We start from the raw sequence: 23,160 nt of genomic DNA, 5'->3' as shown, positions 1-23,160 counted from the left end.
GAAAAATACAGATAAATTTACAACATAATATTATAAACTTTCTATATGCCAATAAACAAGCAAACTAATAAACACATCAAAAGATAAATGATAAATTAAAATATTTCCAGACATAAGAGAAAGAGCCTGACATGCATAAGAAAATGAATTAAGAAAATAAAGCCAAATAACCCAATTGAAAAACTGCATAAAAGTATAAATTTACAAAGATTGAAATTGCCAAAAAACCATTTGAAAAGATGTTCAACCTCACAATAGAATGAACTAAAGTCAGAATAATATTGCAATATCTTTTTTTTTTACCATGTTGGGAAAAAAATAAATTCAACAGTATTTAGCACTAAAAGGCTAAGAAATTTGTCCTTTCATTGTACTCTTGGTGGGGTATCCACTGATTGGTGTCTGGAAGATAATTTGGCAATATCTATCAAAATGTTAAATGCACAAAGCCTTATTGTCCAGAGATTCCATTTCTAACTGGAATTTCTACCAAGATATAATCACAAAAGTGTGGTAAAATATACACACAGAGATGATAAGTATAGGTTTGCATATAAAAATAAAAACTGGAAATATCTACATGTTTACCAATAAAAGAAAAAAAAATTCAAATAAATTATGGTCCACTGAGGCAAAGGAATGCTAAGCAGCCATTTAGAGAAATAGAGGTAGATCTTCATATGTCACTGTGGAAAGATCTTTAAGTCAGAACACTAGGTGCAGAGTGCTTTGCATAGCGTGATGGCTAGAATATGTCTTTCTCCATTCCCAACTCTCTCCTCCTTCAGCCCCCGCCCTTCTTTTCCTCCATTCTAGAAATGTCTCTGAAAACTCATCAGTGGAGGACAAAAAGGAGTCTCTGTGGAGAACAAAAAGGGGCCTCTGTGGAGGACAAAAAGGGGAAGGGGTTGGGAGGAGGCTACTTGGTTTTGTTTTGTGGTACAGGGGACTGAACACACGATGCTCTACCTCTGTGCCAATTCCACACCTTTTTAATTTTTTTTTTATTTTGAGGAAGGGTTTTCCCAAGTTGTTGAGGCTGGCCTCCAACTTGTGATTTCCTACCTCAACTTCTCAAGTGACTAGGATAAGGAAGGTTTCTGTTTCTAACCATATACATTTTTCTGATTTTGTGGGGAGTTAATTCCTAATTATTATTATCAATGACAGAATAGTTATTTGGGTGGTCAAAATGATAAACTTTTATTTGCTTTTTATGTTTTTCTGTATAAAATACAAAATGAAAAACGTTCTCTTTTTTAAAGCAAAAAAATATATGGTAGAGATTAATTTCATGTAACAATAAGATACGAAGCTCTCTCTTTTTAAATCAAACACTTCTATTTGTTTCTAAAGACACTTCAATAGGAAAAACAAAAACAACATTGTGCATCATTTGTCCACACCATGTAGAATGGGTGGATGACCCTGCTCCAAATAGCATTTTGCTAGAGTCTCGTGGTTTATCAACCTTCTTGTTGTAAACAAGTTCTCCTCTTAAGTTGCACACACAGGCACTTGCACATATGCACGCACCCATGCACACATAATACACATAAACCTTCATTTCCTCTAAACAAGTGAATTTATAGGCATCACTCAGAAATTAGTGAAATGGATGGCAATTTATTTTGATCTGAAAATTTAATCTTTCATGATGTGCCCCACTCAGTGGTTGGAAGCAGATTAAAGATTTCTAGGAGCTCAGAAGCACAGTTTTGAGCTCTGAGCAGTTACTGAATGCTACAATAGAACCACAGAGGTTTTTCTTGGTGAATTACCTTCTGATCTCATTAAAAACAACAACAAACAAGAAGAGGCATAGTGATTACTACCTGCTAATTTCAGTGGGATATGGTGTCCCCTCTTAGGTTAAAAAATTGAAATTGTTCTTGTCTTTAGAACACATCTCCAGTGAATCACCCATTAACCCTGAGCCAACTTTCTGTATTGAAACTGGGGTGAACAGGCTATAAGGATGCAGATCCCCAAAAGCCAGAAACCAGGGCTTATTGCTGTGCAGCCTCTGATGTTCTGACAGCTCCTCCATTTTGACTGCTACTGATGGGCATCTCGGAAAGCCACCATCCCCTCCCCAGTTCTTACTACACAGAGGGCCAGAGAGGTCCCAGTCCTTGCATCCTGGCCCTATCACATGGAGAAAAAGCCAAATAATATGCTCACTTTACGGTGTGCATTTGGATGGACATTCTTCTAAAACGAATCATCTCCAACAAGTATGAAGCATCTAATACATTCTTATTTTTAAAAAGCACATTAAAGTGTGTAACTTAGCTTCAGTTATTCCTTCGAGCTGGTATTTCTCACAGAACCCTATTTGTCCTTTGGATTTTGCAGAACAGAACAGTGTCCAGGGGTAGCACAAGAAGCGTGGGAGTCATCTAGGATCTACAGGGGACACAGCCTCTCATGCACACTTGACTAGGTCTGGTCCTATATTGCAATAGACACAAACTTGAGTCCCTCTGATTTTTCTCAAAAGAATAGGTTTGTAAAAATTAGCTGGTATAAACATAGTTTACGAGATACACACACATACACACAAAAACAGTGTCTGTCTCACTCTCTTCTATAAACAGCATACAACTGTTTCTCTCTACCGACTGTCATTGGTAGAGAAAAAATATATAGTTGAACTACAGAAAAGCCAGCAGATCGGTTTTAGTTTTTTTTTTCTTTCACAAGTCAATTATTAGAATGGATTTAGTGAGTGGTTTATTATCGTTAGTTTTAATCTAGGTTTGTATATAGGCAAAAGCACTCGTTGAATTTTCATGTGGGCCTTATGGCAAGTGACATGCAAGCATGCAAAACCAACTGTACAGGCCTGCCCTGACAGTCTGGAGCCACAAAGATCTCTCTAAATGGCTCTCCAGAAAGAGAACAAATGGGCAAAATGACTGTACAGTGGCCCTGCTGAACAGAATGATGTGCCAGTGGTATGCATAAGATATCAAAGAGAAAAATACTACGATCCTATTACTGAAGGTAACAAGGAAACTGTAACCATCAGGATTGACAATTGACAGCCACAAAGGATACATCAGAGTTGTCACATTTAATGCTGCTGTGAGTTTACCACACAGAATTCTCACCAACAACCACTTTGCCTATCTGTGCATTTCCTATGTGTATAGAACTGGGTGATGTTATGCAAAGTCTTTGGACACAGCCTCCACGAAGTTTGGAGCTGACATGAGGATGCCAATGGTGCAGATGATGGTGAAGACTGAGAAGGCCATGAGGCACAGGCGGTCCACCACGCAGGCTGCAAACTTCCACTCACTACAGACAGCCTCACTCTCATCCTGGCAGCGGAAGCGGTTGGCAATGTAGCGGACCTCCTCCAGGATCTTGGCCAGGTCTGGGTCCCCCTCTGAGGGCTGTCCACCATGCAGAAGGTGCTCATCATGTGTAGGGGAACAAGCCATGCGGCCACACACAACCCCAGAGTCAGGGGTCGGGGCACAGTGCATGCCCTCCAGGCCTCGGAAGCCGATATATAGAAGGTTCCCGTTGCTGGTAGGAGGCCCTGCACTTGCACTCAACTCCACACTGGCCAGGCTGCAGCGTCGCTGCTTGTGCTGGCAAGCTGGGCGGACCTTGTCTTCCCCGGGCCTCTTCATGCGCAGGAACCATGCACACCAGTTAAGAAGAATGACTCTGGTCTGGGGGGGGACAAGAGAATGTTAAGAGAGGCCAAGAAGTGGATATTAACTGATCCTGACAGCACTGTGATCCTACATAACAGGCCTGACTTTGTTGATCCTGGGGCTAACACGTTTCATCACCTCCCTAATGATTCTATACGGGCAAGCAGTGCCAAAGCCTAACAACTGTTAGTCAAATATGAAGTGAGAATAAAAGCTATAACAGGTTTATCACCCTGGTTATGAGCTGAATTTTTCCCTGGGGTGGGCACACATGCTGCATTCTTTAAGAAGACAGCCTTGTCAGAGGAGGCCTGGCTTGGTAAGAATACCTCTGGGATAGGTAAACAACAAAAGTCACTTTCCCTCTCTGATCTTAACACATCTGTAACCAAGGACCTTCAGCTCTAATCCTCTATCTCCCATACTGTGTGTAAGGCACCCTGGAAGACCACTGTAAATCACAGGGGCACTGGGAGATTTTAACATTCAAGGACAGCCCTTGAACACAAGGACCACTGATTTGAAATAGTTCAGGCTTTCAACATTAGATGGTCACATCTCGTGATGACATTATATCTTTGCAACACTGGTTTTCCAAGTTGCCCTGAAAAAAAAATCAAGTGCCAATGTGAAACAAAAAAATGAAGACAGTGGTTTCCAATCTAATCCCAAGACTCAAGAGGATGTGCTGAACGTACCCCACAGGTGCTCTCATGATGTTAAGACATAAAAGCTAAATTGTTTCAACCTATGTAATAAAGACACTGTGGGGGAATATTTCCTCAGGTCTAGGAGCTCTGTGGAAAAATTCCTGAGACACCAATGTGCTGTGGACCAAGGAAGTCATAGAGCCCCTCATCTTAGGATCCCTTAAACTACAGTGAACACCAAATACAAGGATGTCTGGGAAAGTACTTAGATTGAAAGTTGAAAGCAGAGTTGGCAAACTTTCTATAAAGAGACAGATGGTACATTTTTAGATCTGCAGGCCACAGATCTCTGTTGCAACTACTCAGCTTACGAAGTAACAAACATAGAAAGGAGGTAAACGGATGAGTATAACTATTTCCTAATAACACTGTATTTTAAAGTTTGTGGGCTAAATTTGACCAGCTGGGTCTCAGTTTGCCAAACTCTGGCTCAAGTATATTATACACATTTGGTACCAATGTGCCTGAAGAAGTTTGTGAAAAATTACCATGTGAGTTTATATTATTTTTAACTCTCTTGGAAAGAGGGGAGACAGCTAATGTCCCAAAATAAGAAAAAAAAAAATAAAGCATTTTTGTAGGCATCTCTAGATAACTATATAATTTTTGTAAGTTTCCCTAGATAAGTGTATAAAAAGGGAGCTCTTTTTCTATAATCATCCAGATACCTATTTCATTTTTTGAGTATGGGAAAATTTCATCAACAACCTAGCAGGTCTATCTCCATGTAGATAGAGATGGTAAGCTGTGAAGCTCATATCTGCAGGGCAGTCTTTCCTGACATTCACTTTTATGGTATCTTATCAAAGGTGACTGAAGCAAACAAGATCTGGGGGCAGGGAATAAATTTTTAAAAAAAGAAGAAGAAACACTAAAATAATTTTCACTATAGCTTCAAAGACAGTCCTTCATTTCACAGTGTGCTTTCCACAGTAGGTGGCACTCTATATCCTAGGAAGGCTAGGTCTCCTGACCCTGGAGGGTTTTTTACCATCTGTGCCGAGGAGGAAAACATAAACCTCTGTGAAAACATTTAGGGTGAATTTGGCCCTCAAGAGACATGTCATCTCACTTGGGCCATTAAGAGCTCTAGGAAGTGAGCTTAATTCTCCCATTTTACACACAGATAAAATGAAGCTCCAAGACGCTAATTAATTGGCTCAAGTTCATACAATAAGCAAGTGGTTACACCAGGTAATGTACCTAGACCTCTGTAGCTTCATCAGTCAGAGATTACATGCTCTTTCAGCGTTCCTGTGACTTAGCCCAACTCCTTCTTGGAAATACCACAAAGTCTTCATCAGACCTTGAGGGAAGGTGTCCGACAGTGAGTGCAACTATACCCAGATGCAACTGTGCACATGAGAGCCAAGCAGGGTCAGGCACTTTTCCAGCCATGACTGAATCTGCACATCCCCTGAGGCACAAATCCAGCTAATATGATCCACATTGCCAAGTCTATTTTTAATTCCATGGCCTGAATTATTAGCTTTCAAGGCCAAAGCATCTCCAAAGATGAAATTATCCTCTTGGCACTTATCAAACTGTGCTCGTGATCTCTTCTGTTAGGTTATAGTTTTGTTTCTGACTGTGCAAATGTCACATAATGCCACTGCACTCAGCAGTATCTTCTTCATAGCAACAGATCATTGTAAGAGTCCCTTGGAGGCTGTTTATGTTTTAAAAACACATGGAAGAAAAGAAAAACATAGTATGCTATATAAAAATGAAATGTATACACTTTATATTTCATTTGTAGCCAATTGGTTTTAACAAGCTCTTATGCTAAGAGGTGAAAAATTAGCATATGCTTTTAATTAAGATTTTTCAAAAGAGCATAGTGCTATCAGGTCATTAAAAATGGTTTTGCATCTGTGTTTCATTCCCTTATCTCCACATCAGTTGAAAAACTAATAAGAAGTGTTCATATTTTCATAAACAAACACTAAAAGGAAAAAAGAAGGAATTCATTTAAATGTTTCAATATTGGTGGTGGGAGCAGGGTGAAGGGTGGAAATGGGAGCTCAATTTTCTTAGGTATAGTGTTAATATGATATACACTTTTTGAAACAGGTAAATGTATCTAAATGTATCATCTGCTTCAAACAGAAAGATGGACAGACAGACAGACAAAAAATAAACTAGAAGCCTACTCTCATATCTGTCCTGGCATCTTGTCCAAGTGTGTCAAATATATAAGAAAGTCAGATGAGAATGTAGTTGCATATGTGCAAATGTATCCCATTTTTTAAAGGGGGATGGGCACTTCTCAAAACAACTCTCACATATGGTAGCAATGTGACCTGTGCAGGAGGCATCATCATTTTAGGTTGAGTGACACTGCTGTTGGCACTATAAGTTACAGTGAGTTTTTACTAAGTATATGAGAAGAGTGTACATGAAAAGGAACTTGAGGGGAAACAGTAAATTTGCAAGCCCGATATTTTTAAAAAGTGATCTTCCCTTAGTTAACTTGTAGGTAACTATAAACTATTGCACATTGAATGTTCTTAGAAAGCCCAGAAACTTTCTGTTCCTGGAGAGTATATAAACGCATCTCATACTTTATGCTACATTTAGCATGGTGATGATTCCTAGACTCTCTTCTGGGCTTAAATACAAACTAATGGATCTCTAGAGACAGGTTCTTTTGGGGACAGAAGAGATTTTTCCATCCTAGACTAAACACTCTGGACAGGAAGATCAGGAAGGTCTGCAGGGTTCACATGAGCATGGGAGGTGAAAAACTCAGGTTTTGTTCTGGTGACATGGGGAAACTCCTGGCCCTGGCTCAGTTCTAATCAAGTATTCCATTTTTTTCCATCCCCTTTCCTTTCTCTACTAGTAACCTATCTACCTTTACATTATAGGGTTTCCATTAGATTATGTTTCTATGTGTATTAAGTGTATGTACACTTGGGCCCTTTATATCTGTGGGTTCCACATCCATGGATTTGACCAACATTGAGAAAATAACTGCATCTGTACTAAACATGTACAGACTTCTTTTTCCATTATTCTCTAAACAAAATCTAAAAGATTTTGTTATCTACAGGCAATCCTGAAATCAATTTTCTGCAGATACGGAAGGGTAGCTATGTTTTTGTATAGCTCATTCTGTTGTGAAGCCCTAACCATGTTGCTAAGTGTCTGTGTCATCAGTTGCTTTCTACTGTTGCAAAATTCTCCAATTTGTCCATGCAAAATAATAGTTTTTAGAAACACTCTGTTAGCAAAATACAGAGGCAGCCAGTATGTGAGCCATGCTCTGGGATGTCAGGTTAAAACACTGTCATAGGATGGATACTAAGAGGCACACTCACCATAACTACACTCTCTGAAAAGAGGTTGAAGTCAGAGAGGTGAAGTCATATGAAAAACAGACCCATTTGTTTTGGAGTGCTAATTTGGGGGCTGGTTTTTAAAACAGATAAACCATATGAAAACTCTGCTTTAGGGAGGGCTCTCACCCCATGGGAGTGAGAAGAACATACCCACTTAGGCATCTTGCCCCCATCAGGGTCATGGTGGTGATATTGCAGCACAATCACTGTCACCACAACAGAGAGGCCCACAATGATCATGGTGCTGGCAAAGTACTGGGCTGTGAAGAGAACAGACACAGGGTGAGACCTGAGGCCCCAGGAGCACTGAAAGTCACAGGAGGAGTGTGCAGACCTCGCTCTCTTACTGTCAGTGACTGGCTATCTGGGCCAGGCCTATAGCCCACTGCCCACACCCCTGGTGGGAAGCAGGCAGCCTAGAACCCAAAGACCTGACTTTCCATCACCGTATAGGAGTGGCACCTCCCATAATAAACCTAATAGGTGCTGGCAGAATGCTGCTTTGCAACCTCACAACTGAGTTGGAGGATTTGCTTCCCTGACAAGGAATAGAACCCCAGCTGCAGTAGTGAGAGTATCTAATTCTAACCACTAAACTGGGTATCCTTTTGTATGGTTACATTTATTTCCATACAGGAAGGTGCAAAGCACCTGTCATTCCTCTCCGAGCAGAAGGTCATACCTCATACCTGTCTTGGGCAAAACATATATTTCCCCCAAATATTTATTATATGGAGACCCTGAGTTATTCCTGGAAACAATGACTAAGAGTTAAATTGTATGTTTCTCCCTTTGTAACAAAAGATTTGTAGACAAACAAGGTCTCAGCTAAAATAATGAATCTCTAATAATAAAATCTTTGACCTCAAAGCAAGAATAAGTGGAAGAATTTATAATAAGTGGCATAATAGGCAATTTTGCATGTTTTTTTCTTTGAGATGGGAGTCTCACTATGTTGCCCTTGCTGGTCTTGAACTCTTGGGTTCAAGTGATCCTCTTGCCTCAGCCTCCTGAGTACTAGCACCACAGTGGCACACCACCACTCCTAGCCATTTCAGTAACTTAAAGCCTAACCACACAGTTGAATATCCTCTTCCCACTATTTGGGCCCAAGTGAACAGAGGCAATAGATGAGGGAGCGATACAGCTCTTCAGGGCATGAAGGACACATTTCTACTCTTTGCATCTACTGGGAAATGCTAGGGACTCTCTAAATCTGTAGTTCTAGAAAGGAGCCTGACTCTTGACTTACCTATCAATGGCACTGAATCAGATGTTGCGGGCATAATCTCTGCTACAAGCAGCATGAAGACAGTTAGAGACAGTAAAACTGTGATCCCTAAAACAAACACACAGAAGATCCTTAGACAAAACAGGCAACAAGTTCTAAATTCCCTCTACCAGTAATCGGGTCATCTAACCTGAGTTTCAAAGAATTAAGGAGTTGCTGGGGAAAGGCCTTGGGACAGATGGTTTCTTACATATGGGCATTTAAATTTTTTTCTGGAGGAAAATCTCTATCACCTGTCAAAGTCCCAAAAGAATCTCTGACAAAGACAAGTTTCGGAATCAGAAATTTGGAGGAATCATCACAAAACAATTATCTGTCAGTTTCTTTACCACAATATTATTGAGAGGTACCTCCACATGGTGGGAAAAAGAAACCTTGCAGTCAGAAGGCCTGGTTTCAGGTTTTGACTCTGCCATTTACTAGCTGTGTGATCTTAGATAAGTTATGTAATGTTCTGAACTTGTACTCAGAAGTTTAAATGTTTGTGATTGATGGACTGAGATACTGAGAAATTCTTTGAGATATTTAAAAAGTCATTTCACCATTCAAAGTTTTACTTTTCTTATCTTCATATGGAAGCAACTGTAAGGAATTATGCTGCATACAACAATAGACAAATGCAAGCCGAAACCAAGCTAAACTCTTCCCTGTCCACAATGAAGGCTAACTTGTTGCCACCATGGAGAAAGCACAGGCACTTCTGGGCATAATCCAACTAGCTGGTCCCTCCATGGGTGAATCCATACTCTTTGTAGGATCAGAGGATTCCAGGATCCTGTGTTATTCTCAGGAGGGTACATCCATCCAGTTTGGAGCACAAATCAGGAGCCTATGATATTCTGGAGCTGCTTTGGTCTAAGAGGTTCATGAAGAATAAGTCAGGCAGGCCCTTGGGACCCCAAAATACATCCCTGTACCATCCACAGTGAACCCTACAGAGCTGACCTAAACAAAGGGCCTCCAGTCTCAGACTCTTGCCAAAGATATGGGCACTTACCAAGGGAGATTTTCTCCCCAGAGTCTGCAGGGAGCAAGAACACTAGCAGGGCCAGAGCTGAGATGAGCACACAAGGGATGAGCAGATTAAGGCCATAGTAGAGTGTCCTGCGGCGCATCGTTACCGTGTAGGTGACATCCGGGTATGGCTCTTTGCAGCACTCATAAAACTTCTCACTCCTTTTGCCTGGAATTCCTGCATGGGGAGGAGGAGAAAAGGAACTATCATTTGAAAACATAATTACTGTGTTTGTTTCCATGTATATACCACACACAAGCATAGCCCTGGAGTTTGCTAAGTGCTAAAAATCTTGGTAACTGATGTTTGAACAAACCCTTGCTGGTTTGTTATAAAATTGTTTTAAGGTATCTCAGTGATACTTAAGCAAATGGGTAAATATTCTTTTGAAGGATTATAAGTACATAAAAGTACATAAGAATAAATGATGCACTTTCAATTTTTATCATTATAAAAGTAATTATAGTCATGAGCCACATAATGATGCTTCTGTCAAAGATGAAACAAGTGAATCTGGGGATGTGGCTCAGTGGTAGAGTATCCATTTGGCTTTCATGAGGCCCTGGGTTTGATTCCCCAGCACCAAAAAGCAAACAAATAAAAAAGAAATTGATAAAAAATGTGCTTCAGTTTTATATCACCTACTGAACTATAGCTGTCTCAGTTTGTGTATGTACAGTGTATGATGCTTGCATAATGACAAAATCATGCAACAAAGCATTTCAGAATGCATATTCAGTGTTAAGTGAATCTTAACTACATTGCTTTTCCATTTTAAATGGCTGTTGATAAAATAAAAGTGAAAATGACTGCAGAGTAGTAAAAAAAAAAATGTTTTTCTGAGTCTTAGAGATTTGCTGACGGGGTAGATTGCGAGATAAATTTCATGTTGGGAACTGAATCTTACAGAAGGAACAATTTTTTCAGAATCTAACAATTCCTTGCAAGATGCGAGGAATGCTACAATGACCAGTTTGCCTCCTGAGCTGGACAATCCAATGGACTATGAAATTTATGATCACCCTGATTTGCATCCATTTCCAACTACCAGAGTTGCCTCAATCTTGTTGATCTTTTCCCCAAAATGCTAAGCTTTTATACCCACTTCTTGTTATAAATCCCAAGCTCAACTGTCCCTAAGCAGACTTGTTTAGTGCGTAGCCAAACCCGTTTCCCAGTATTTGTAAATGTGTTTTGCTACTGTATAAAACTGTTTTTACTTTATCTGGACCTCATTTATGACACTCACACTGTTGATTGAAAGTTGCTGTGCAATCATATTTTAGCAATGGCATGGACTTGAAGATGTCACCAGCACTGACTTGTTTAAACATGTCCTCACCAAGCTGCAAATTCCTCCTGAAAGTGTTAGATTTACTCATTGTTGTTGGTTTCTCATCCTATAGCTCTCAGTAAATGATGAAGAATGCTGCAGAGTTCAAAAAATGCTCACACTGGAAAGGTCAGTGGAAAATCCCTAACTTTTAAACTTCAACAGGAAGAAAGCAGGTTTTTTTCCAGGCTGCAAGTCTTGTGTCTTTGCTGGGCTTACCCACGAGATCCCATTCTCCGTTGGGGATATAGCCACTGATATCTGCCTCCTGCATCTGCAGGTCCAAGGACCACCCTCCATAAGACCAGGATCCAAACTTCAGTTTGCAATGCTGCACGTCAAAGGGGAACCAGCGCACATCAATATAGCAGGAGCTCTTGAATATGCCTGTGTTGGTGATGGAAACAACCAGAAGGCTGAAGTGGAAGACAACTGAGATGGACTCAAAATACACAGCAGTCCCTCTAGACCATGTTGCACCTTCAAACTGCTTCTAAACCTACCCAGAAAAAAATTGTATATATTTTATCTATCTATCTATCAATTGATCAATCTATCGATCTATCAATCTATCTTGCAAACCACTAGACAAGCAGCTCACCTAAAGCTTCACTGTCTTTTGAAATTCAAAAACCATGACAGCTTCTGTTGAAGAAGACTTCTCAGGGATTTCTCTGCAAAGAAATTAGTTTTATAAACTTGTGTTTGCTCTGTGCATCAGACTCAATAGTAGGAGAAAAATAAAGAACATTTAAAAAAACCCTCAGAGGAATTAATAAAAATGCTCAAGAATCTAAAGTATGGGGGCATGTATTTCTGTGTGGGTATGTTTGGTCTGGGAAGCCATTTTATTTAGATAACCAATTGGGAAAATATTTGATTATCTAGAAATAAATGTGCAGGATTCTAGATGAAGAATAGAACAAAGGGCTGGGGTTATGGCTCAGTGGTAGAGCGCTTGCCTAGCTCATGTGAAGCACTGGGTTCGATTTCAGTACCACATAAAAATAAATAAAGTAAAGATATTGTGTCCATCTACAATTAAAAAAAATAAAAAATACAACAAAACCTGACAGGTGTAAGCCCAAGAGAGAGTGCTTGAATACAAGAAAGGGTTTCCACTGAAAGAGGAAGTTCAGGCTCTGGTAAGTTGAAAGTGAATTTCCCAGAAGGTCATGAAGATGAAATCAGATAAACTCATTCTAGTTTTATTTTTATGCCCTGTTCTCTTCCCTGCTCAGAGAAGATTCAGCAACACTAGAAGGCATGAATGGCTTAAGTGTCCCACTGCTGGTGGGGAAAGGCAGGTACTCTGTAAATGTCAACTATTGAGTTAAATAAAGACCATAGGGAGGAAGGGACTCAAAGTGCCTTGAAAACCCAGACTTCAACTCACAGCCAAGTTGTGAACAGATAATAAATTATTTGCCCCCTTAAGGTCCTCTAAACATGATTTGCAGCATTATTTCAAATGTTTATAGGAGTCTGGAAGTCTTAACTGACACTCCCCTTCCATTAGTAGTGTGGATTCCCCCAAACCCAGACTATTTGCAAGTTAAAACATTCTATAACTATACAATTCCATTTCTATGAAAAAATCCAAGAAAGACACAGAAAACAGATCTGTGGTTGCCTGGGGCTGGCTGTGGGAGTGGGGATTAACTGCAAATAGGCAAAAGGGATCTTTGTGGAGTGAAGGGAATGCTCTAAAATGGGACTGTGGTAATGGTTGCACAACTCTAAATTTACTAAAAATCATTGAATCATGTACTTAAAATGTATGATATGTAAATTCTACCTCCATAAAGATGTTAAAAATAAATGCATAAAATGAAGCAGGAAAAGTCACGTTATAATCAAGTCTCTATTTCAAAACCCACACCCAAAACACTCTTTTATACCCATGTATCACTAAGCATCACTAAGCAGGGGCAGAGCAGTGTCCCCGAACCAGCCCTACATGACCCCAAGGCACAGGGAGTTCTGTACCCTTCCTTCCAGTGTAAGACATTGTCCCAGGTCACAACACAATGTGTCCCATCCTGACCAGACTCCCAGGGCCACTGAGGAAGGGTCATAGGATGGAGTCTCACAGGGTCTGTTGCGTTCAGAGGATTTGAGGGTCCAGAGTGCTTCCCTGGTAGCTGAAGATAAACTCAGTCCTAAGAACAATTTGCAGCAACATGTTTCTCTACCCTGGAGACTACTGGACACCATCTTCTAAAATGGCCCTGATAATGGCACTCATAACAGAAGCTGTAACTTGCAGGCCTGGTGAAAAGGAACTCAGATGTGCTGGAAGGCATTCCACAGCCAGTCTACAGAGGACCCACTGTCAGAAGGAAAGGCTGGGGTAGGAAAAATGGGGGGAATTGCCCAAGAACAGTTGTGTTGAGACAGAAAACCTGAAAAGCTGGATTTCTTCAATCTATACAAATATTATAGGGAGGTGTATGTTATTGATAGATTCAGTCACTCATCCATTCACATGGGCCTCACATGGTTGAGGAGCCAAGGATTCTAAGGTGAGCAAACACAGATTCTGTCTAGAGGATGTTTATCATCAGCTAACAGAAAGAGCATGTAAACAACAACCCAAAAAGCAAAGCTGACTTTGCTGTGTGTGCAGTGGAATGAGTAAGAGAGACTGTTGAAGGGGTGGTATGTGTGTGTGTGTGTCTGTGTGTGTGATGTGAGAATATGTGATGTGTGTGTGGTTGTGTGTGGGTGGTGTGAGTGTGTGCACGCTGGTCGTGAGATAATTGCAGGTTCCTTTTGAGTAGGCAGTTAAGTAAACCAGACAGTTAGTATAGGAGAAAATCCTTGAAAAGAATATGTTAAAAAAAAAAAGAAGTTCTAAAAGCTGAACCCAAGATTGGTTAATATTCATATGCTAAAACAATCCACATTGTGCCTCAAGGCGGAAAAATCTGAATTTACCAAGCTGTGGATAACTCAATGAACAGCCTAGGGCCTTATAAGTCCCAAGAAATAATGGGTTTGGGGATGGGGGGTGGAGGTCAATCCCAGAAAGTGTCTCACCATGAGAAAGTTGAAAAGGAGAAAAAACGAGTCCAGGAACAAGTCAGTAATGAGCTCCCTAGAAAGCACTGAACCTAACATCTAACCCATGAGTGCTCTTGAATGCATGAACTCAATACACCATGCAGCACTCCCACCATCTCCCCCAACACCTGGAACACCTGCCAAGACAGGAAGTCGAGGAAAGTGGAGGACCGAAGTGGAGGAAAGGGGACCTGATTGTCTGATTTGTGGGTTGAAAGGGAGAAAAAATGGTTTGGATATCAGACTTGTGGGTCACAACAGGGAAGAAAGGGCATGTTTATCTGACTTACATGTTGAAATGGAGACAAAAGGACCTGATTATCTGGATTATGGGTAGAAAAGAGACTTGGAGATTACCCAACAAGGAAGGCTTGCTTTAATTATGGACTGACTTTACAGGGCACATGGCAGAAAGTAAGAACACCCGACACATGCTGGCAAAGACCACGTGAGCCAGGATTCCAAGAAAAAAGAGAAAGATGGCAGTCTTGAGGGGGCACTGAAAGCACAGAGAGAAAGTAAGAGGAGGAAGTAGAATGCATATAAGAGCCAGTTGACCCTCAGGTGGGCCATCAACTGGGCTGATATTTGCTTAATTTACTTGCTTAAATTTTCCAACTGGAAGAAGACAAAGAAAATGGGTCTTACCTGGAGGAAGATACTGGCAATGTCCAGAAGAATTCACCAAGACGTTGGTGTGGAATGTGGCATCAAACCTCTCATCAGCACTAGAAACAGAAAATGGAGTTTTGTGAGCCAGTGCTATGAGGCTGTCGATTCCTCAGTGCACTTAGATTAGTTGAGCCCCTGGTCAGAACAGTAACAGCTTTCTAGGGGCTCCTGTTTGTACCCAGGTACCTAAAATCAATTAAGGAGAACACCTGTAGATGGAAAAAAAAATCTCAACATATCCACAGGAGATAAGGAACATAGGTGCATGTGGCCACCCTGTCCACCTCACAGGACAGGGATTGTGACCTTCTATGTTCAAAGCTTTACTTCCAATCTCTTCAAAGGGGCCCAATACTTGCTGAGGATTAACAAATGTATTCCATATGTTTGAAACTGCAGGTGCAGGAGGGAGCTGGACACAGAACCCCAAAAGGGCTCTGGTCCACAGCTGGTAATGATGAAGGTGGGGGTAGGGAAAGATAGCAAATTTAGCACAAGTTTTAGATGAATGTGCCCCAAGACCCTCCCCTGTTGGTGACAACTTAGATAAATGCACACATAGGCCCGTGCACACCCACACATACACACACCCCTAAAAGGGGGAAAAAAGGATTAAAAGTAAAGACCTAAATTAACCATGACTTGCTTTTCTATTTTCCGACATTTCACATCTGAGGCCTTGCTGACCTGGAGGAACTGCCCCTCCTGGGATTAGTCAATTCCTAGAAACAGTAAACAAGTCTTCAAGAGCTCTTTTCAAATATAAATCAATCAATCCAGAGACTACCTCTCAACTCCCATTCTATCAGGCTCTCACACTTGGGGGGTCACTATCCACCAGCCCTAACCACCCCAGGGATGTGAAATTATTCAAATCAGCCCATTACAAACCTGCTTATTCTGCCTGACCTGTTCCTTCCCTGGAAAAAACACAATGAAAGCTCCTATCTATCTACATTTTCCCTGGTTTCTTTGCCTTATAATCAATCCAGCACTTCCCCCTGTATCCCTGACTCAGGGGTGAGTTATGATTCTTGCTGTTAGGAAACTTTGAATAAAATCTTCTTCCTTAGCAACAGTCAGTTCTGTGTCTATATGTCTTACCATACTGATTAAAATAAATCCTGGGTACTGTTAAAACACAGTCCTTCTACCTATAAATAATAATAAACTGCCTCAAGAAAACCTAGGCAAAAAAAGATGCTCATTCCACAGAGTCAAATTGCCCCTCATTTTGATGACCAGAAAACTTCTAGTAAGGGCTGCCCACATGGACAGAGGCTCAGTGAGCCTTTTCTATGCCTTGGTCCTCTCAGGAGAAAACTCAGAGCCACTACATATTTGTGATCAGTCTTTACATGAGATTTACAATCAAGGATAAACATCTTTTAAAAATCCAAAGAGATCTGTCCATGAAAAGAATACAAAATTACTTCTTTAAAAATGTAATATTCTCCCCCCAAATTCAAGAGGATATTTCAATTAGGAAAACAGCAATATGGAAATTAAAGCTAAAATTGATGAAATAATTTTCTAAATAAATATTTGGAGGTTTGGCTGATAAAAATCAGAGATGACAAGTAGGACAGAAATGATGCACCTCCTAAGGACAGGGCCAGGAGAGCTCCAGTCACGAACAGACGTCCATCCAGAGACAACAGGAGAGTGGGAGGGAGAAAATTACCAAAGAAATCACACAAAGAAAAATTTCCAGAGCAGAAAAAAAAACATTCGAGCATGAAGGCAAAGAAAGGCATTTTCAAGAATGCTGAAGCCTCAAAGAGCTTTCTCCCACATACGTGTCCTTGGTCAGCTTCAGAAAAATGAGGATGAAACTGAGAAAGAAGAAACAAACTTTTAGACAAAACCTGGGGACAGAGGTCAGGATCACCACAACAATCCAGACACGAGCCCAGGAACAGAGAGTCCCAATGAGAGATGTTAGGGATTTCTCAGAGGAAATGGAGATGCAGAGCAAGAGACAGAAGAAATAACAGGCTGGAAAACATCATGGATTTGATTTAAAATATATTAAAAACAATCTTAAAATAAGAATAACAGGAACCAGAAGCTGAAGGAAAAAAGTATATAAGAAAGTCATGATTTGAATATGATAAATATGAGGAATTTTAAAGGAAGAAAAGAAGGGAGTGACGGAGGCTCAGTTGACATATAAGAATTATCCACTGAGACAATAAAGAACATATCCACCTCGTAACATCCAAACACCAGAAAGGAAAGACAGAGAGGAAGTAGGATAAGGATGTAAATATTCTTGCTTGATTGTAGTCTGTATCTGACTGCGTTAATGAGTCATATCAGAAACCATAACTGGACATAAAAGTTAAAAATGGAAACCTTCAAAAATGTACTCAGAATAGCACCATGGTTTTCAAACTAGGTTCTCTGGGACCCTAACATGCTATGGAAGTCTTTTGAGATTTCTGCAAATGCTTGATTCCAATATTTTCTTTTCTTTGTATTTTTAAAATACGAATTAAGGTCCATGCAATCAAATGATTATACATAAAATTTTAACTTTTCAGAGATTACCAATATTAATTTATGGGTCACTTTATTCCCCTTTGGGTGAGAGATGAACTGAAATTTATCTTGTCATGAATGTACAACATATTTGAATTTCTTGTAAATGATTCACCACATGAGATTTCAGTTTTGCATTACTCTTAAAAAATGCAAGTTTGTGTCTATAGTTACATAACAGTGAATCTACACCAGACTTGGCATGTGTTCTGCCACTGACAATGGTCCTTGGCAGCAACAACAGAAAGTGTGGTCTGATGCCATGCCACAGGATACAAAATTTTGTGTATTTTAGGCTTGGGTTTCTTTCCTGGTTTTTATATTTATAATAAATACTATGAGCATCTGTTAGATCAATGATCCAACTCTGGAAAAAAAAATTTTTTTCTACGAGCTTTTTCTCCAAGCATTTATTCCAATTTAAGTGAAGAGATTTTTAAGACCACAAGGGGAATAGGTTAAAACAAGATTAAAAAACTGTTGCCATTAGCAACAGCTTACCTGTGTGACTCCATGATTTCAAAGTATTGTTCATCCATACAGAATACTGAGATACATGGGATTGTGACATTGCAATTGTTATCAAAACTCGAAAATCAATATACATGACAGCAGTTAAAATGTTCTTTCCCATAGGCAAGTTGATTTTATCAATAAATAATACAAAAGTGAACTCATGTAACAGATGTGTGCTAAAAGTACTTTATCTGTTTTGAACATAAGGGCTGCAGATAAGATTGACTTGCAAAGGGACCTTGTTGCAAAACACTGAGTTTGAACATAGCTCTCCAAGACAAATAATGAGATTTTTCTGAAATATAAGTGGCTAAAGCCACTCATTTTGTGGGTGGCCACAAAGTCCACAGTCTGCTGCACAGCCTGGCCTTTTGCACACAGAAATGTCCAACAGATGCCAGAACACAGCAATCACAGTGCCATGTGATCTTGAAGCCTTCCTGCTGGGAAAATCTGATAACTACAGAGATGAGGATTGGTCCAAATTATTTATTTATTTATTTATATATATATACATACACACACACACATATATATGTATATATATATATATATATATACACACACACACGTGTATATATATATATATATATATATATATATATATATATACACATATGCCATTTCAAACTATTTAATATAGAAAATTTAAAATATACACAAAAGCAGAGAGGAATGAAATGGTATATATATATACATATATATATATATATATGTGTGTGTGTGTGTGTGTATACATATATATGTGTGTGTGTGTGTGTGTATATATGTATATATATATATATAAATAATTTTTTTTTTCCTTGACTACCGGAAGACACAAGGCATCCATAGAGTTTTGAGGATGCCCAACCTGGTCCCTAGGTTTCCTCGAGTGCTGCCTTCCTCTGGCTGCCTTCATCCTCCTCCAGCCAGAGATGACCAGAGTGCCATCTTGGTGTAAAGAGACCTTTGAGTCTCACCAACAACCCCAAAGGGGACACTCACTGAGGGCAAATTTAACTCAGATACTCAGGATATAGGTTCTGTCCTTAGGGGAGCAGTCAGGAGGAAAGGCCCCTACACAGACTCTAGAGATGGGCAGAGATGCTACAAATTTCCGCCATGCTTCTAGAAGGGGACATGATCTTATCACGTTCCTGGGGATATAAATGATGGAGGCTTCAGGAACTTCTGTTTCCCTAGACCATGGGTGAGAAAAACAGTATCTAAGTAGTGAGGCTAGAAAGGGGATTGGGGAAAAACTGAGGGTGGCTGTGCCAAATAGGGTTCAGGGGCCCAAGCCTTAGGGGATGACAAACAATTCTTTCAGATGCAGGGGAAGCATAAAGTGGGAGATTCCACAGGGCATAGGTGGATCATGTGGGTATGAACTTGGAACTCTCCCTTCTCCACATCCTTGGGGTCCCATGTAGTGCCTCACTGTATCTTGTATCTGCAAAGAGCTGCATGCCCTGGAATGAGATCCCTCTGATCCCAGTTTCAGGATAAACTCCTCAGCTTGCCCTGAAGCAATGAGCACCACCACTGAGCTTGAGAGGCTCAACCATAATCAAGAAAGGGAGAGTGTCTGGGCCAACCACAGAGAAGGAAGAAATGGACCACCAGAGAGAAAAAATTAAAATAAAAAACAGTGAAGCTCAGTCATCAAGAAGTACCAGCAAGTCCAAGTCCCAATGGAATATGTGTTCCACAGAATAAGAATGTGCATCCAGGAACAGATGAAGCTTTGAAAAAAAAATCCAGGTATACTGTACAAAGAGGATAACATATGTGGGTTCAGAATGACCCCAAACTAATGAAGTCTCAAGTGAAATCAGTCCCATCCCATCTGAGCATTTAATATCCTTGAAAGACTATGAGAAGGAACAGTAGACTAGATGAAAATGCTCTTATCTGAAAAAAAGTAAGACAGGAGGAAGGAGAAGCCCATATATTTCAGAAGACAATGGTTCTAAGGCACCATTTATTTTAGATTTCTAAAGAAAGGAAAAAAATCTGTAAAGTACATATTAAGACACAGGGTAAAGGCACTACTGATGCAAGGTAGGTCCCAATTTCAAGAGGGAAAACAAGTTTGCTTAAAATAGATGGATTTTGTTAGATGAATTTTATACATTTGTACCTATATCTATACACCCTGTCATAGACTATTCTGATTTAGTTCCATGTTTTCTTCTAAAACATTAAAGGTCTATGACCCATTGTATGGCCTATTACAGTCTGTGATGAAAAAGCTTGTGTAGAACCAAATTTTCATGGTCATTTCTAGCTGCTAGAAGTTCCAGGAGGTTATGTCTGGGTCATCAGTAGAAGGCTTCCAGAAGAATCCATTCAAGAAAGAAAATAAAACTGTATTTATCAGAAGCAGAAAGGGAGTGGAGAGGAAGGAAGTAGGGAGATTCCAAAAACATAAATTAGCAGATATGTTAGATGAAGGAGCCTAAAGACCTAATATACAACAAGAGGATTACTGTCTGTATTTGGGAGTCCTGCTAAATGTAGACTTTATCTGCCCGTGTTACAAAAGCAAACAAACTTAAGAAGAATGGGTAACTATGTGAGATGATGGGTATGTTCATTTGTTTCACTACAATAATTTTTACTATGCATGTTTATCTCACGATATCATGCTATATACCTTAAATATACACAGTGAAATTTATTTTGCAAAGGAGAATCCTTTCTTTATTAATTTACATGTTCAATTATCCATAACATTGATATTATTATAAAACAATTGGATATAACATTGGATGGATTATAACAATTTTCTAAATAGCATAGGGATATTGTCATCACATGTTTCAAGTTTCTGGGTTCTTTATTTTGTTCCTTGAGCTATATGCCTATTCCTGACCCAGTAAAATTCAACATCATATTAATTATTACAGAATTATTAAAGTGCTGGTATTTGGCAAGGCAAGTCCCTCAAACTGGTGCTTTTTCTTTGAAATTGCTTTAGCTATTCTTGACATTTTGCTCATTATTGTAAAGTTTAGGATCTGCTTGTCTAGTCCCACTAAGACACTGTTGAGACTTTTGGTGGAATCACATTAAATTTAACTTGGGAAAACTTGACAGTGTTATGTTACTGAGATTTTTGAGGCATATATTGATATAATTCAACATTTATATAAATCTTTCTTAGTATGTATTAATACTTTTTAATATGTACAGATATTGGACATAAAATTTGCTATATTACATTTTCCAGTTGTGTAATAGAAATACATTCAATAGAAATACATCAAAAATATTGATTTTGTTTTGTATCCAAAATATTTTGTCTAGTTTTGTGAGTTTTCTATATAAAAATAATATAGTCTGTGGATGATAACCTAGTTTATTCCTAATTCTTAACTATTGTTCTTTTTTTTTAAGTGATGACAAATGATATCCTTCCTTTGCTCCACACACAGTAGTCCCTCTTATCCAAGGGCATATATTCCAAGGCCCTGGGGGATGACTGAAACTATGGAGAGCACTAGCTCCTATATATGCTGTGCTTTTTACTGTAATTACACACCTATAATAAAGTTCAATTTATAAATTAGGCATAGTAAGATTAACACTAATTAATAATAAAATAGAACAATTTTAACAATGTATTGTAATAAAATTGTTTACTTCTGGAATTTTCTGTTTAACATTTTTGCATCACAGTTGACCATGGCAATTGAAACTGAGGAAAGTGAATCCAAAAGGACTGGTGTACAGAAACATTAATGTTTCAGCATTAACTGAGCTTTTGGTAAAGATCATGTGTCAATCTAGGTGAGTTTTATTCTAATACACAAATGGGTATTAAATAATATCAATTAATTTTTTTTTCTTCCAACTACCAGGATGATTGTTTTAGATTAAACTGTATTAGTAGATTTTTGAAAGTTAAACAAAACTAATTTTGTTAATATTTATTGTTAAATTTTGTTAGATTTAGTATGCTAGTATTTTAATTAATATTCACACATTTTTATGTTCATAAGTGTTATGCTAGGTGGGACTTCCCCATAAAACCCACCTTTTTGAATTACTTTTTTTTTTTTTGGTACTGGAAATTGAACCCAGGGAAACTTAACCTCTGAGCCACATCCCCAGCCCTTTTTATATTTTTGTTTAGAGACAGGGTCTCACTAAGTTGCTTAGGGCCTCAGTAAATTGCTGAGGCTGGCTTTGAACATGCTATTTTCCAGCCTCAGCCTCCTGAGCAGCTGAAATTATATGCACGTACCACCATGCCCAGCTTGAATTTCTTTTCTAAAATATATCAAGAGAATAAAAAGACAAATCACAGCCTGAGAGAAAATATTTGCAAAAAAAACATAACTTATAAATAATAGGATAGGCAAAAAAAACTTTTAAAACTCAAAAATAAGAAAGCAAATAACTCAACTGAAAAACATGTTCAAGACCTTAACAGACATTTCATCAAAGAAAATATGCAAATGGCAATGAACATATGAAAATATGCTCCACATCCTGTCAGCAGGGAAATGCAGATAAAATAGCAATGAGATACCATTACACACCTATCAGAATGGCCCAAATCTAGAACAAAGACAACACCAAATGCTAACAAGGATGTGGAACAACAGGAATCCCTCCACCCCTGACAATTCATTGTAAACTGGTACAGTCATTTGGGGAGACATTTTGGCAGTTTCTTACATAACTAATCTACTCTTATATTTGATTTGTGGAATTTACCCAAAGGAGCTGAAAATTTACATACACATAAAAAACTGCCCTGCAGATGTTTAAAGCAGCTTTATTCATAATTGCCAAAGCTTGGAAGCAACCAAGAAGCCCTTCAGAAGATGAGTGGATAAACTATGCTACATCCAGATATTAAAACATTTTCAATTCTAAAAAGAATTGAGTTGGCAAAAAATGTGGCTCAGTAGTAGAGCGCTTGCCTAGGCATGTGCAAGTTCCTGGATGTAATCCCCAGAGCTGCAAAAAAAAAAAAAAAAAAAAAAAAAAAAAAAAAAA

General features: G+C 39.1%; 1 protein-coding gene across 4 annotated transcripts in view; it reads right to left on the bottom strand.

Annotated features, from left to right (window-relative positions):
- Positions 1-964: 964 nt before the first annotated feature.
- LOC107148489 (CHRNA7-FAM7A fusion protein) overlaps positions 965-23,160 on the bottom strand; it is a 109,020-nt gene continuing 86,824 nt past the window's right edge. For 2 of the 4 annotated variants that reach the window (XM_015493158.2, XM_048790400.1), the window contains 6 exons: positions 15,082-15,161; positions 11,587-11,754; positions 10,017-10,211; positions 8,981-9,067; positions 7,879-7,988; positions 965-3,689 (listed from right to left, as the gene is read on the bottom strand). In XM_015493158.2, the coding sequence (XP_015348644.1) occupies positions 3,171-3,689; positions 7,879-7,988; positions 8,981-9,067; positions 10,017-10,211; positions 11,587-11,641 (966 nt within the window). In that variant the 5' untranslated portion in view covers positions 11,642-11,754; positions 15,082-15,161 and the 3' untranslated portion in view covers positions 965-3,170. The remainder of the gene's footprint in view (positions 3,690-7,878; positions 7,989-8,980; positions 9,068-10,016; positions 10,212-11,586; positions 11,755-15,081; positions 15,162-23,160) is intronic. The other 2 variants (XM_048790402.1, XM_048790403.1) reach the window with 2 other exon arrangements.

This window comes from Marmota marmota, unplaced genomic scaffold (genome assembly GCF_001458135.2).
Source record: "Marmota marmota marmota unplaced genomic scaffold, marMar, whole genome shotgun sequence".
Taxonomy (NCBI): Eukaryota; Metazoa; Chordata; class Mammalia; order Rodentia; family Sciuridae; genus Marmota; species Marmota marmota.
Note: the sequence above shows the minus strand (reverse complement) of the source record. Positions and strands in the feature narration are given on the sequence as shown.